The sequence below is a fragment of the Amblyomma maculatum genome, chromosome 1, assembly GCF_055883805.1.
Source record: "Amblyomma maculatum isolate TAMU_Amacu chromosome 1, ASM5588380v1, whole genome shotgun sequence".
Taxonomy (NCBI): domain Eukaryota; kingdom Metazoa; phylum Arthropoda; class Arachnida; order Ixodida; family Ixodidae; genus Amblyomma; species Amblyomma maculatum.
Window position 1 is genome coordinate 185,729,000 of NC_139344.1, and position 14,079 is coordinate 185,743,078.

Genomic DNA, 14,079 nt, shown 5'->3' on the forward strand with positions numbered 1-14,079 from the left:
TTGTACGCGCATCAGAAGTCTCTTGAGTTCCGCTTCACTTTCTGCCATTAAAGTGGTGTCATCCGCATATCTAAGGTTCTTGATACGTTTTCCAGCAATCTTCACTCCAGCTGAAGACTCGTCCAGACCAGCCTTCCTCATGATGCACTCTGCATATAGGTTAAATAGGCAGGGCGACAGTATGCAGCCTTGCCTCACTCCTTTCTCAATTGGAAACCAATCAGTAAGACCATGCCCAGTTCTGACTGTGGCCTCTTGCCCTTCATACAGGTTCCTGAGGAGACAGATGAGGTGAATTGGAACTCCAATCTCTTGGAGAGCTTGCCACAATCTGCTGTGATCTACGCAGTCAAACGCTTTCGCATAATCAATAAAGCAGAAGTAGATGGGTTTCTGGAACTCTCTTGCTTTTTCCATGATCCAGCGAAGGTTGGCAACTTGGTCTCTAGTTCCTCTGCGTACACAAGCGTACATCCAGTCAGTGTGCTGCCATGTCTGCTGCCAGTTGGCGATGGCGGATTTTCTGCTGAATGGGGCCTTTAACACAGTATAGCATTAAAAAATTAGTGCAGGGTGCATAATAATGTCATACTTTTTAATATTTTTTGCACCATTAGTTTAATTGTCCTTTCATGTTTTCATTTCTTCATTCTATTGAATATGCTAGTTTTGACATCATAATGTTATACTGATACATAGCAACTGCCTGACTGTTGCGACTCAATATTGGTTTTCAGTACATTTAATAGCCCCCCTCCCCCCCCCCCCCCCCCCTTTTTTTTTTTTGTCATAGTTACTAACCTTTCTAGATAGCACCTGTATAGTTTATACATCTTTAAACCCCACTTTTACAGGTTGAAAGCTTGGCCCACTGTCGTAGTGCTGCAATTGGTGGCAATGAGCCATCTGATGCCATTCGCGTTGTCAATGCTCTGCTGACACAGATTGACATCATGAAGAGGTAAGCAACTTTAAATGCATTTTTCTTTATGTCAAGGGACTACAACCTGTGCTACACAGGAAGGCTGTTGTACAGTGTGCACACTTTTTCTTTGTCTATGGCCATAACTTTTCCTTTTTTTTTTTTTTGCTTGTCTTTGAGTAAAATAAGTTTTTGGTCAAGTTGGTGACATTCTTGATTCATAATAGTTGAACCCCTTTATAAGGGACATGCACTGGGGAGCAGTTATTGTTTCTTGTATGAGAGGTCCCTTATAAGCAGGGTACCATGTTTACATTTTCTAACCAGACCTTATTTCGGTGCAGGCATCTTACGGCTAAAATCCGCAAAAAAGAAGGATACATCATGTCGCAAAAGCGTTATTATAGCTTTCACTTGCATATTACATTCGCTTGGTGGACCACCACACTGATCACACCTCGCAGCTTTCTTACATTTTATTTACTGCTGATATAGTTTTAGATCTTGGTCTCCTTCATGACTGCATTGATGCTGTTCAACACAGCCTCTCCTGGCTTCGCACTTGTGCTCTTGTGGCAAGCCTGAAGAGCTTCTCTACATTGCATCGCCACTGGAGGGGCTTATTTTAGTCATTTCATAACTAATTGACCTGCTCTTTGTTTGCTGAAGTTATAATTAATAACAAAAACACAGGTGTGCCTCTCTTCTTTTGTTTTCGCTGTAGCTGCTACTGAACCTGGCGATGGACGGTGACGCATCTAATTTAAGATGTCTGTTACAAGCAAGACTGAGTACCAAACTTTAAGGCTAATTTGTCCTTTATAGCCAATTGTCTTCTACATGCAATGTCTGTTAAAAAAGAGGTCCAGTTAATGAAAGTCATAGGGCGGCCAACCATTTGGGTGAATGATGTCTCTTATACCCGATTGTCTGTTACATCCATGTCTCTTATAACAGGATTCAGCTAGCAGCGAAGGAACACGAACACAAGACTAAACACTGTGTGTTCGTGTTCCTTCGCTGCTATTATGATTCAAATCTGCTTGTCTTGGCAGTTACTACTAGTATCGTAGGTATAGCTCAGTATGAGCCTGTTGTTTCATTCTTTATGGTTACTATAGAAAGCTGTTTAAGTATTTTTGTGCACATAGATATTTCTGCTGAAGTTTAAAACCGATAAATAACTAAATATTTGGAAGTTTAAAGTGCTTTGGTTCTCCAGGCATTTATTCTTGTCGGCGAAGGGTATCACACATTTATTGTGTAATTTTGAGTTCTTTTTGTAATGATAACCTGTGCGTCGGTTCCAAACATTGAAAGTGTGCCAAATGTTGCACTGCTGTGGTAGGCATGTCCTCGTACTTATTTCAGTAAACTGCTGACTTGTTTTTGTGGACATTTTAAATGTCCACAAAAGTACTTTTTGCGAAGTATTACCTATGGCACTTGCCTGTTTGTGGCAAGAGAAGCCCTAGTTTGGCGATACTTCTGCAAATACCAAGACGGAAGCGTTAAACTCTTTAGCAAATGACATGGTGCCATCTGCTAGGAGTAGAAAACTAGCACTAAAAAGGTTTTTAGTTTACTTTCCTAAATATAGGCACTGCCACCATTGCTCCTGCTTCTTACATCTAGCCTTAGCATAGGTGTCCTACTGTGATTTGTGTTATAAAAAAAAAAAAAAAGAAAGAAAGAAAGAAAAGTGAATACTGCTTGCAAATGTGGTGATAAACCAGTTTCCAAATGCAGCATTTTTGTAACTTTAAGCATGACATGGCCTTTCGTTTATTTAGGAGAAGCATTTATATGCTTGCCTGAGTAGTGCAATATTCGGTTAAGTGCAATGGTAAAAAAAAAAAAAACGAGATTTTAAGATCTGGGCAATGCAAAACCAAATTATTTCATGAGATTTTTTTATTATTATTTTCAAGCTTGCTGAGCGTCTAGAATTTTTGTCTTTGCTTTGCTTTGTCTCGTGCTTGCTTTATAATCAAATCAGAAGTATTCATAAAGGCTTCCATGCTCTTTGACATGTTTCTAAACTATCATATTTAAGAGCCTAAGTTCACTTTTTATTACTCTCCTGGGTGTTTCCACATAAGATCGAACAAAGGATGGTTGGTCAACCTTATATATTTATTTCAAAATTTTATAAATTGTTGCCTGATGACTGGAAAGAAGAGCTGCAATTGGTTGTGCTGCCAAAGATGTTTTCGAGGCACAGGTAATTAATAATGACGAACAGGTGGAGTGCCGCGCTTACCTTCTTTGCTGTTTTAGCCAGATTTGGTTTTGAATTACACAAATATTTTCAAGTTAGGTAGCTGAAAATTGTCTTACTAAATAATATGCATGTTTTTACTTGTATTCAGTTAATTGTCGCTTTTCTGGGTAGCGTAGATGTTTTTATAAAATTTCTCGAAATTGGCCCAGGAAATGAAATTTTATCTACTTTGCAGGCCCTTATTTCAAGAAAGGTTTATGGCAGAGCAGCAATTAATTCCACACTATGTTCTCAGCACAGTTGTCTATCAAACAGCTAGCTTATATTTATATAGCATTTCAATGCAGAGATATGATCACGCTAATTTCAAGAAAACAGCAAACAATGAAAATGTTTGAGGACAATTAGAAAAAAATTTTTTTATATATTTCAACTTTTTCCACGTATTCTCCTCTATATCACCTTTCAATATCATTAAAAACATATTGCATAATATTGATGCACTCGTAGTTACGACCAGAATTTGCAATTGCTTTAGATCCGACTTCTTGCCCACTAAGTGCAGCAAATGCTAGCAGGATTGGATTTCAGGTTCTAAAATAATGCCCAGCAGTACGGAGAAGATGTCAACGAAACTAAGGACGCTAATGTTGAGGTGATATGGTCATTGGAGCGGTCATGCGTGCGGGGGTATGCTCACCCCAGACGTTCGTTTTAAGAGGCGGCGCATTGCGAGCTCGTTTTTGCGTCTTCGGACTGACAGAGTTCGAAACAGTAGAACCTCTTGGTTAGCTGTTCAAAGCATGTGCACTGGAGCTCCACTATTCTATCTGCCCTTTGTTCGCACGCACGGCAACCAGACGCCAATAAAACAAGTGAGATGAGAGCACTGTTAGGGAACTTTGAGTGCCTGCTTCACCAACGCAGGCTACAGCCCCTGCCACGTGAAAAACTACTGCCCCAGATGCAAAGCATGAATGTGGTGCTCCAGTGGCAAAGCGAGGTATCAAATGGCAAAAAAAAAAAAAAAATAATCATTGGTAATCGGATGCTCGCACCTGTCTCAGATGACGCCATCCAGATGGCCTAAACTGGGTGCATGTTGGATCTCCTGTTTACACTTCATGCCAGTACGCATAGCCCGGACTGCATGGAAGAAACTGTATACAGGAATGAAAATAATGTGCGCTGTCGAATTATTCGAATAAACGAATGCAACCCAGAAATACTGTTTTAATGAGGCAGTTCTCCATGCCCTTCACAATTTTTCCATTTCACTAAAAATTATTTGGAATACATTGCTTCCTCAATGAACTTTATCATCATTTGTGGAATCCGCATTAAGGTGAAGGTGATTGCGAGAAACGTCTGTGTGCTGCCCGATGCCACAGCACATCAGGAACTCTACGCGTACAAAACTGAATCTGACTAATTTATTGCTGTGTTTGTCACAGCTAATTTGCAACGTCAAGACAAAAAATGACTAGGTGCATTATGTTACGGCTGGAGAATGATGAGGACGAAGTGCCGCGCTCGTTTGTAGAAGATGAAGAGAAGTGCGTTGAACAGGGCCCTCATTGCCTGGCTCCTTGGCTGTCTCTCAATGTATATATCTTTAATCCTCTTTTGTTAATATATTTCTCCCTGTTACAATAATATGCCAAAATTTAAAAATCGTGGACGATCCTTGAATTCCATAAAATCTTCATATCTGCGTGGTGCGCTATGCGTTGCACAACAGCCTTATTGAAGTGACCATAATTACTAGTGCAACAAAATTATGCAATATGCATACCTGCCAACTCTTCCGGATGTTCCGTAAAATGTATGAATTTTGACCAGTCTTATGATTTTACGAATTTTACGGAAAATGGTTTATTTTCGGGGGGGGGGGGGGGGGGGGGGGGGAAGCGCGGACATCTATTAACATTATGGCCTCCGAGATAACACCACACGCGCGGAAGGGTAATCTCGGAGGCCGTGTTAACACTATTATGGTACCTTTGGCGGCCGTGAGAGGGCAACACACATTTGTGATATCATCATCAGCAACTGCAAACGTTGTTGTGACTTCTATCGTCTACTCGGGGGAACACGAATCCATATCCAAAACTCGATACCGCCTCCGCCAGGCTAGTGGCTGTTCCTTTGTTCACGTGTTTGGACAACTTTGGTGTTGGCCTCTGTTTTTGCGTGATCTGCGGCCGCGTCCGACTCAGTGCGACTCTGAAGTTTTAATAGTAGCGGTTTCGCAGTGCAATGGCGGGCTCAAAGCCGCGACAGTACTTCCAAGTATTTTTGAAGTCGTACGTAGCAGAATTTCCGTGCTTCGTGCCTTCTAAGAAAGGAGAAAAGTTCGGATTTTGCACCACGTGTGCCTGTGATGTTAACATTTCACATGGTGGCAAGTCCGACATAAAGATCCACATTGCTTCGAAAAAGCACCAAGGATGCGTGCGAGCCGCGGACAGCCAGCCGAGCCTGACAAGTTTTGTTCGCAGTGGCAGCAACCTCGGTGTGATTCGTGCAGAATGCCATTTCACGGCGTTTTTAATTGAACACAACATACCGCTCAGTGTCAGTGATCACGCTGGACCACTTTTCCGGAAAATGTTCCCCAAGTGCGAGGAAGCCAAACGCTACGCCTGTGGACGGACGAAGACGACTGCAATTGTTCGTGAAATGACCGCGAACGCAGAGACTCCTTTGCTGGATGCCCTAAAAAAGCAGGTATTTTCGATTGCTGTGGACAGAAGTAACAAGAGAGATACGCTGCTTTACCCTATTGTTGCGACATGCTTCGTTAAGAGACCAGTAGAGTTGAAAGTCGCCTCCTTTGCCTCGGTTCAATCCAAGGGGAAGTGACGGGTCAGAAAATTGGAAATCTGATTCTGGACGAAATGAAGTCCCGAAGTTTGCCTCTTGAAAACCTGTTGGCATTGTCTTCGGACAATGCCCATGCCATGATTGGCAAAAAAAACAGCGTTTCGACTGTATTGAGGGAGGCCTAACTAGCTTTGATCGGGGTTGGTTGCCCATGCCACCTCATCAACTTGGCCGCCCAAAAAGGAGCTGCATGTCTTCCTGTAAAGGTTGATGAGGCCTTGGTTAACATTTTTTTTTACTTAGAGGAAAGCTCAAAGCGGGAAGATCGACTGAAAGACTTTCAAAGATTGCACGACGTCGACGTCAGGAAGATGCTGAAGCATTCGCCGACACGTTGGCTGTCTTTGGGGAAGTGTTTGAAGAGGTTGTTGGACCAGTGGAAACCACTACTTAGCTTTTTCTTGAATGAAACAAAACAGTGAAATAAGCAGAGCTTGTTTTTGGAATCTTACCAGATTTCCAAGACTTCTCTACAAATTGCCAAGAACCCTGCGTCGGCCTCAAATACTGCTGCACACCTTCCCAAGGCTGCTGCAGGTGTTGGAAAAAAAAGCATCGACTGTGATGGACCTTCAGTAAAAAGAAAAGGAGTTCATTCTGCACCGCAAGCAAAGAAACTGAAACTTCAATGCGAGGTATCTGCGGAAGCTAGCCACGTGACCCGTGAAGAGCGCCTATTTCTTTTTTTGTCATCGGAGCTAAGCAGGGCATGCTGTCTTTTTCTCCAAAATGTTATACCTCTTTTTGAGAAGACAAACTGCCTACTTCAGTCACAGGCTCCTCAGATTCATGTGCTCAGGGGCCTCTTGAACCGCCTTCTCGAGGATCTCTTGACTCGATTTGTGCGGCCAGACGTTCTCAAGGGATGCCATTCATTGCCTGAAGTTGCCTATGGAGCTGTAGAGAATCAAAAAGATGATAAAGACATCATCATTGGCATGACAACCTCCTCTGTAGTTGAGACACTGACCTCAAATGAGAAAGAGCAGTTCTTTTCGGCTGTACGTCTCTACTTCACTGCAGCATGTGATTATATTCGCCACAAGTTCCCGCTGGAAGACGTCAGCCTGAAGATGGCTGAAGTTGCCCAAGTGCAGGCTCTAGAAAGTGCTTCATTCAGCAGTGTACTTCATTTCATTATGGCGTTTCCTGCTATTCTGCCCCAGCAGAGTGGGGAAACAAGAGAAGAAACAATTGATGCACTCGAAGTGGAGTTTGCCAACATACAAGCTTACCAGATTCCAGCAGACATACTGAATGAGCCAAGGTGCGACATGCAGTGGTCGCAATTGGGAAGCATTCGAGATGTTGACGGATTGCCCAGATTCTGCAGAATCTCAATGGTTATGCTGGGCATACTCTCCATTCTCCACAGTAACGCTGAATGTGAGAGAATATTCAGCTCTGTCAACAAAACTCGAACGGAGCTTCGCTCATCTGTTTCCGAGAAAACTCTAGAAAGTCTGCTGATGGTGAAAGGACACCAGAGTGGCACCTGCTTTGAGCAAGCCCACACAGAGAAGTTTTTGAAGCTGTTGAAGTCAGCAACTGCAAAAGCGTTTCAAAAATAAATCCTGACACAATGGAGTTTTCGCTCATTACTCTACGGGACACGGATTTTGCTTGTGGGTGAGTGAGCAAGGGTGTCGCTAAAGATAAATTCTTGGAAAGTAAAAAAAAAAGAATAGAAGAATAGGTGGACACAGTTTAAAAAATATTAATAATGTTTTTTTTTTTTTTTTTTCTAATTCTCCTCGGAAATGTTCATTGTTTGCTGTTTTCTTGAAATTAGCGCGATCATATCTCTGCATTGAAACATTATATAAACATAAGTTTTAGCTGTTTGATAGATAACTGTGCTGAGAACATAGTGTGGAATTATTGCTACTCTGCCATAAACCTTTTTTGAAAAAAAGTCCTGCAAAGTAGGTAAAATTTAATTTCTTGGGCCGATTTCGAAAAATTTTATAACTACACAGGAAAACAATTAACTGAATACAAATAAAAACGTGCATATATTTTGTCAGACAATTTTCAGCTACTTAACTGAACATATTTTGTGTAATTCATGACCAAAGTTGGCCAAAAAGACTATAAGCCCGGCACTTCACTTCTTCGTCATTATTATTTCCCTGTGCCTCGAAAAAATTTTTGCAGCAAAACCAATTGAAGATCTCTTCTTTCCAGTCATCAGGAAACAATACATAAAATTTTGAAATAGATATAAAAGGCCAACTGACCATCCTTTGTTTGATCTTATATGGAAACACCCTCCTGCCCCCCCCCCCCCCCCCCTCCCCCCTCATAAAAAAAATTTAAATTTAGGAAGGCACAGTTGTTGAGTAATGTTTGTGATATTTTGGCCGCCAAAGTAATGGGTATGTTTATTGTGTGAGCTCACCCTTTATGCAAAAGAACACAGTTTCTAAATTTTTCCAGTAGTTGAATCATGGTATTCTTGCACCATACTCTGATGGTGCGCTCTGTTGCTTTACTTGCGCAGGTACCCAAATGTTTTCATTCTGACAACTTCCAACATCAGTGGTGTCATTGACTTGGCATTCGTAGACAGGGCAGACTTCAAGTATCACCTTGGCTATCCTAGCCAGGCATGCGTGTCAAAGATATTCATATCCTGCATGGAAGAACTAAGAAGGGTAGGTCATGCTATTCTACATATATTTCAGCTTTGTCTTGTTGCTAGGCTGAAGTACTGTGTCATGGGCACAATGCTTAGGACAGCTGCAGTGTACACTTGAGAAAATTGGTCATGAAACGATATTTAATCAAGTAGTATATTAATGCCTCCACGCATGAGGTATGTGCAGTGATTACAGGTGATGTGGTTGTGAGCTCTCCATATACAACTTGCTGATATTGTATTCAGGGAACAGTGTCAGGTCTCTTCAAAATGCAAAAGGCTTTTGCTTTCTGAGTGTTTTTGCTGGCACATAGACTTTCTGCTTCTTTCTGATGCTGTTTGTTAGTAAAAATTGTAGGAGGCAAATATTTATTCTCACTGCTGAAATACAAAGATGCAAATTGAGGTACTGCAGCTGTATCGCATCAACAGTGGCAAATTACTAGAGCATGCTTAAGTGGTGCTCAGCAACTGGACCTATTTGATGTCCATCTTTTGGGTATGTGCACCTGAGTGCTTGTTATAAGACTACATGCAATGCTGCATTTAATCCTGACTGAAAATTAGAAGTTCAGCATTATGCTGTTATTTGGGCGATTTTGTTTGCAGTGGTTTTTTTAAATGCTCAAATATTGCAGTCATGGCATTTCCATTTTGTGTCACTTTTCAAACTGTTCTTTGCTGCTCATGCTACTTGTTCATGTGTGATGGAAACTGATTGCACAGTACATAGTTAATAAAACTTTACTCAGTAAAACCTCACTTTCTGTTGCAAATGTTTTAAAAGCCAAGGCCTCACAGTACCTGTGCTCGTTTCTTAGGCAGTGCAGAGCCCCAACTAGTTTCTGGCTTGAAATGAGTTTTGCATGGTGTAAAGCCAACAATAAAAGTTTGTGAGATGTTGTCTAAACGAAAAATGCCTTTCAGTACATTTATGTGAGATAGTCACCTGGAGTGCCTGCAAGCTTGAGGGGAAATGCATGCTCCTTCTGCAGATACCGGTACCAGGGGGATGGGGGTTGTGAGGCAGAGCTACAATAAATGTTTTCCTTAGCGCATGCATCCTGCTAACTTTTATTGACTATGCTACATAAACAAGATGTCTCACCTATTGCTCCACTTAATGCCACTTCATTAAAAACATGCAAAATCTTTCATTTAGAAGTTCACATAGCATGACAAGAAACCTCAGATAATATAATGTTTCTAACAGCAGCTTTATACTGAAAATATTTTTGATTCTGTGAAGTGGGAGAAAACCCATGTAGAGGTGCATGCCATGATATTTCCACACTTGATGGCTGTCATGCAGTGACTGAATGCCTTGACCAGTGTGGTCATGCTGGTGCAGCTACAGTTGCTGTCACCATGCATGAGCTTCTGCAATATTTTATGCCTTTGACATTTGCTTGTTTTATTCAGAGGATGGCAAAGCTTTTGGTGCACTTCTAACTAAACAAAAATTAACAATTGAACTGCGCCATCTCACTAGTCAGGACAAAGGTGGAGTAATTTTTTGTCGCGCAAAAGGCACTGCCAGCACTACTCTGAGCTTTTCTTGCAAATTCTGCTGATACTTTTATACCTTGGCTTCTGTTACGCTGATTGAATACAAAGGAGGCAGAAATAAGTGTGCCTCTTTATGCTCCTGTTTCATCTACATTCCTTTAATATGACATTGTTGTCAGGTGTCAACACAACTGAGTACATAGCACCTCATTTGATTTGTGAAATGGTTGAGCCAGCACCACAGAAAAATGGTCCACATATGCAGACACAGTAAAACCCCGCTATATTAAACCAGGATGCAGTAGTAAAAACTGACATAATGAAGTGAAACTAATGCCTTAGTTCGTCTTAAATAGATTACTATACGTTTTTTTATGTATATAGTAAAGACATTCTTAATAAAGGCTGGTTATAGTGAAGTGTGCCTGGCTGTGGCGACATTACTTCACACAAAATGACACCGTGACATGTAAGCAACCTAGGATTGTGAGGAAATTTTTCTTTTTCCTTTTTAGAAAAACAAAACAATAAAAAAAATTACAGGAGACACTTAAGCTCTGCCTTTAACAGTATGATGTGATAGTGTAGGCCACTACCCCACATAATCACATGGCTTGGTTAGAACCACCAAGCCTTATGATTGTGCCTGCGTGGCTAGGGGTACCGTGAAATAAAATGTCCTGCCAGGCTGTTTCTGGTATAACCCGCCCATATGAAAGGAGAAGCCTAGTTGGCAGCTCCTGCCAAACGTAACTTCAGACAACCTTACGTCCACTCAATGTGCGGCCATGTCAGCTGCCAGCTACCACCTGCTGGCCCCATGCTTGTGATTTTTCGCTCATAACGCCGACTCCTGATTTTTGGCAAACGGGACTTTAACACTATTGTGCTAAAACAGCATTATTCTTTTAAGATGGCTTTCTCAGTGGACTCACCAGCTGTGAGGAGAAGCCAGATTTATGAGGGTCTTGGAGCTGTGAGGCAGAAGAATTGTGCTTAAAAGAAAAAAAAAGTAAAGCTCGTTATAAACGTAGAAAGAAGGCAGCACGGTTCTTTCAGAAAGTACAAGAGGGTAAAACTGCACTGAGAATTGGATAATAGAGGGAACGGCCAAAAGTTTGCAGTACTGGGCAGTGCAAAACACAAGGCAGCAGTGGTAACCGGAAGTGTGGCATGTGCGCTTTGGCCATGCTTGACTGTGCCATGTGCATTTCTTAACTATTGCCTCTGAAATGGCAGAAGACGACGCCATATTCATGCAAAGCTTTGGTTTTCACATGAAATCAAACTCTCGTATTCATAGCCACATTGCATTCTTGCTAACGCAGTACTTCCACAAGATGTAAACATAAAATCGGATAACTCGAACAAAAAGGTCCATAAAGAGATGATAAATGAAGGATGAAAGGTATTTTACTATTTTTGAATGTTTCTTTTATAGACTGACAAGACATGTTCAGTATGTAGCCATTCAATTATATCTGATAGCATCTTCATGCCCATGTCATCACCAACAACTGATATATATATATAGTAAAGACCTTGATATGTAGTAGATTTTTGCCAGTCTGAGACACTTTACTTTGGGGGTTCTACTTGCAATATATCATCTGTATTGCAATTTTACTGATGTGCTTAAGTGTATCTTTTCCAGGTGTCCATCATAAATGACACATTTAGTTTTCTTGAAAGCAACAGTGACGAAAAGGATAGTGAGCTGGAGACACTGTTCTGCACCTTGTGTGCCAGGGCTGTTGGCCTGAGTGGGAGACTGTTGCGAAAGCTGCCCTTTATTGCACACTCAATTTGCTTTGTGGTGAGAATTCTTTTTCTTCTTTGAATTTGAGTGTAAAATATGACGCCATGATATGATGAAATCGTTGCATGACTTCAGTGTATTTGCTACTTTCTTAATAATATATTAGGTTGCATGAAAAATGAAGAGCATTATTACTGCCATGCGTGCATTTTACTTTCTTTTTCTCATTTTAGTTTTACATAGAACATTCACCTAACAAACAGGCAAATGCAGTGCGCATAAAAATTACTTTTTCACATGACTCACTTCGGACAGCATCTATTTGTTCAGTGAAGCTTGAAAATTTCTGTGCTCTGCCTTCACAAGTTCATGCTTGTTTATCTCTCTACTTGCAAATGGCTTAGCTTTCTGATTGGTTTAGTTTGGTTTATAGTGTTTATAGACACACAGTTGACAACTTTGTCCAAATTTTTATGTTAGCAAAATCCAATAGTATGCCATTTAGTGACTTCATTGTCATTTTGTTCCGCAGCAAAAAGTGCATTTATTGTTATAATATTTCGATCCGAAGTCGAAGAGGTTTCTTTTTGTTGCTGTGATTCACTCTGTTCTTCCCTATGATGCCATATGAGGAAAATGATGCAAACCATGATGTAAACACGGACTTCGTGATTGCTGGCACATGGTGAGCGGAGCACTCTAGCAGCAGCCGAAATTAAGGCTACTACTGATCTGCACCATCATTTGCACCAGCCATAGATCTTATTTCCAAGCTTGACAACAAATTTTTCATGGTGATTGCTTGCCTGCACTTTAGCAACCTGTGCCCACAGAGTGTGTAATACTTTTTAGCGCTTAGATGGCTTGACTAGCAGGATATTATGAATGAGTTCTTATGAGGCGGCAGTGTTGACTTAACAAGCGTAGCTTTGGGTGCGACCGCTGAGGTCATCAAGCCACAGTCGCGACTGACAAGTAAAGACAGCCACGTACAGCCGTTTTTCCAGCTTTCCTTTTTTCTACCAGCAGTCAGGGCTAGCGAGTAACTCAGGGTCAGCCTGGTATGTCATCTTCACCTAATTTCTTGCAGCTTCATTCTACCCAATGAAACTGATATACCCAATCCTGTACTAGTTTTCATACCAGACTTCAATAGAGGTGCGCTTACCGAGGCATGAGCTTTGTCCAAAGAGAACTTTCACTTCCTCTACTGCTCTGCACTATTAAACCGAAGCACGTCAAAAATGAAGTTGCATTGGCATGCAAAGTGCATAGTTGCAAAATGCCAAAATCAAAATCTACTGAAACGAAACTGGCTGCCTGTGGTAGCATCAAGTGCAGTTTTGTTTGCCCCTTCTTTTGTTTCTTTTGCAGAATTCCTATTAAAGTCCTCATATTAGTCTGTAATCACTCTTTTTGCATTCACATGCAACTGTTGCCCTAAGCACACGACTCCTTTTGGAAGCCCCTTTTGTTCTTTGTTTCTATTGTTGTAATTTGCATTATTGACGATAAGAATCCATTACATTTTTTGGCCTTTTAGCCAGTCCTCGAAGTTTAATTTCATGGGCTGCTTAAATTTTTCAGGACAATGCAGTGACACCAAGGACTTTCCTACTGGCCTTGACTGAAGCTATTCATCGTCAATGGCAAGAGAATGAAAAAATTGTTGGTTCTAAAGGATCTCTGTAAAATGTGTATAAGCATGTAATGCCTCCTTGTTTTAATTCATAATAAAGCTTTCTGAGTATGGTTTAAGCATGCTTTGTATAAATTGTGTTGTTATAAGCCATACTACATGTTCATTATTGCTGCCACAGCAATAAAAATTTTTTGCATTTTGATGCTTTCTAGTTGTTTTTAACGTCCATGCTGGCACATTTCTCTCGTGTGCATTATTTTATTCAGTTTTGATGTACTGTCAGTTTTTTTTTGTTTACGTCAGCTCAGAGCAATGATCTTAAGTGATACTACAGAATTGTTCCACTTGGCTGGAGTATGACTGCAGAGCTTTGTAAATTTGCCTGATCATCTCACAGCCAATAGACACCAAAGTGTCTGCAAATAATGTGCATATCTTTGGGATAGTGCTTCACAAGTACAGCTACCCAAAACTTTAACTGGCGTGCTCGATGGCC

The 14,079-nt window shown here is 41.0% G+C and overlaps 1 protein-coding gene across 1 annotated transcript in view; it reads left to right on the plus strand.

Annotated features, from left to right (window-relative positions):
• The window catches only part of pch2 (pachytene checkpoint 2 protein), a 32,466-nt gene extending 18,762 nt beyond the window's left edge, over positions 1–13,704 (plus strand). Inside the window, exons 7-10 of the mRNA XM_084589811.1 lie at positions 855–961; positions 8,536–8,689; positions 11,837–11,998; positions 13,529–13,704. Of these exons, the coding sequence (XP_084445937.1) occupies positions 855–961; positions 8,536–8,689; positions 11,837–11,998; positions 13,529–13,633 (528 nt within the window). The 3' untranslated portion in view covers positions 13,634–13,704. The remainder of the gene's footprint in view (positions 1–854; positions 962–8,535; positions 8,690–11,836; positions 11,999–13,528) is intronic.
• Positions 13,705–14,079: the final 375 nt, after the last annotated feature.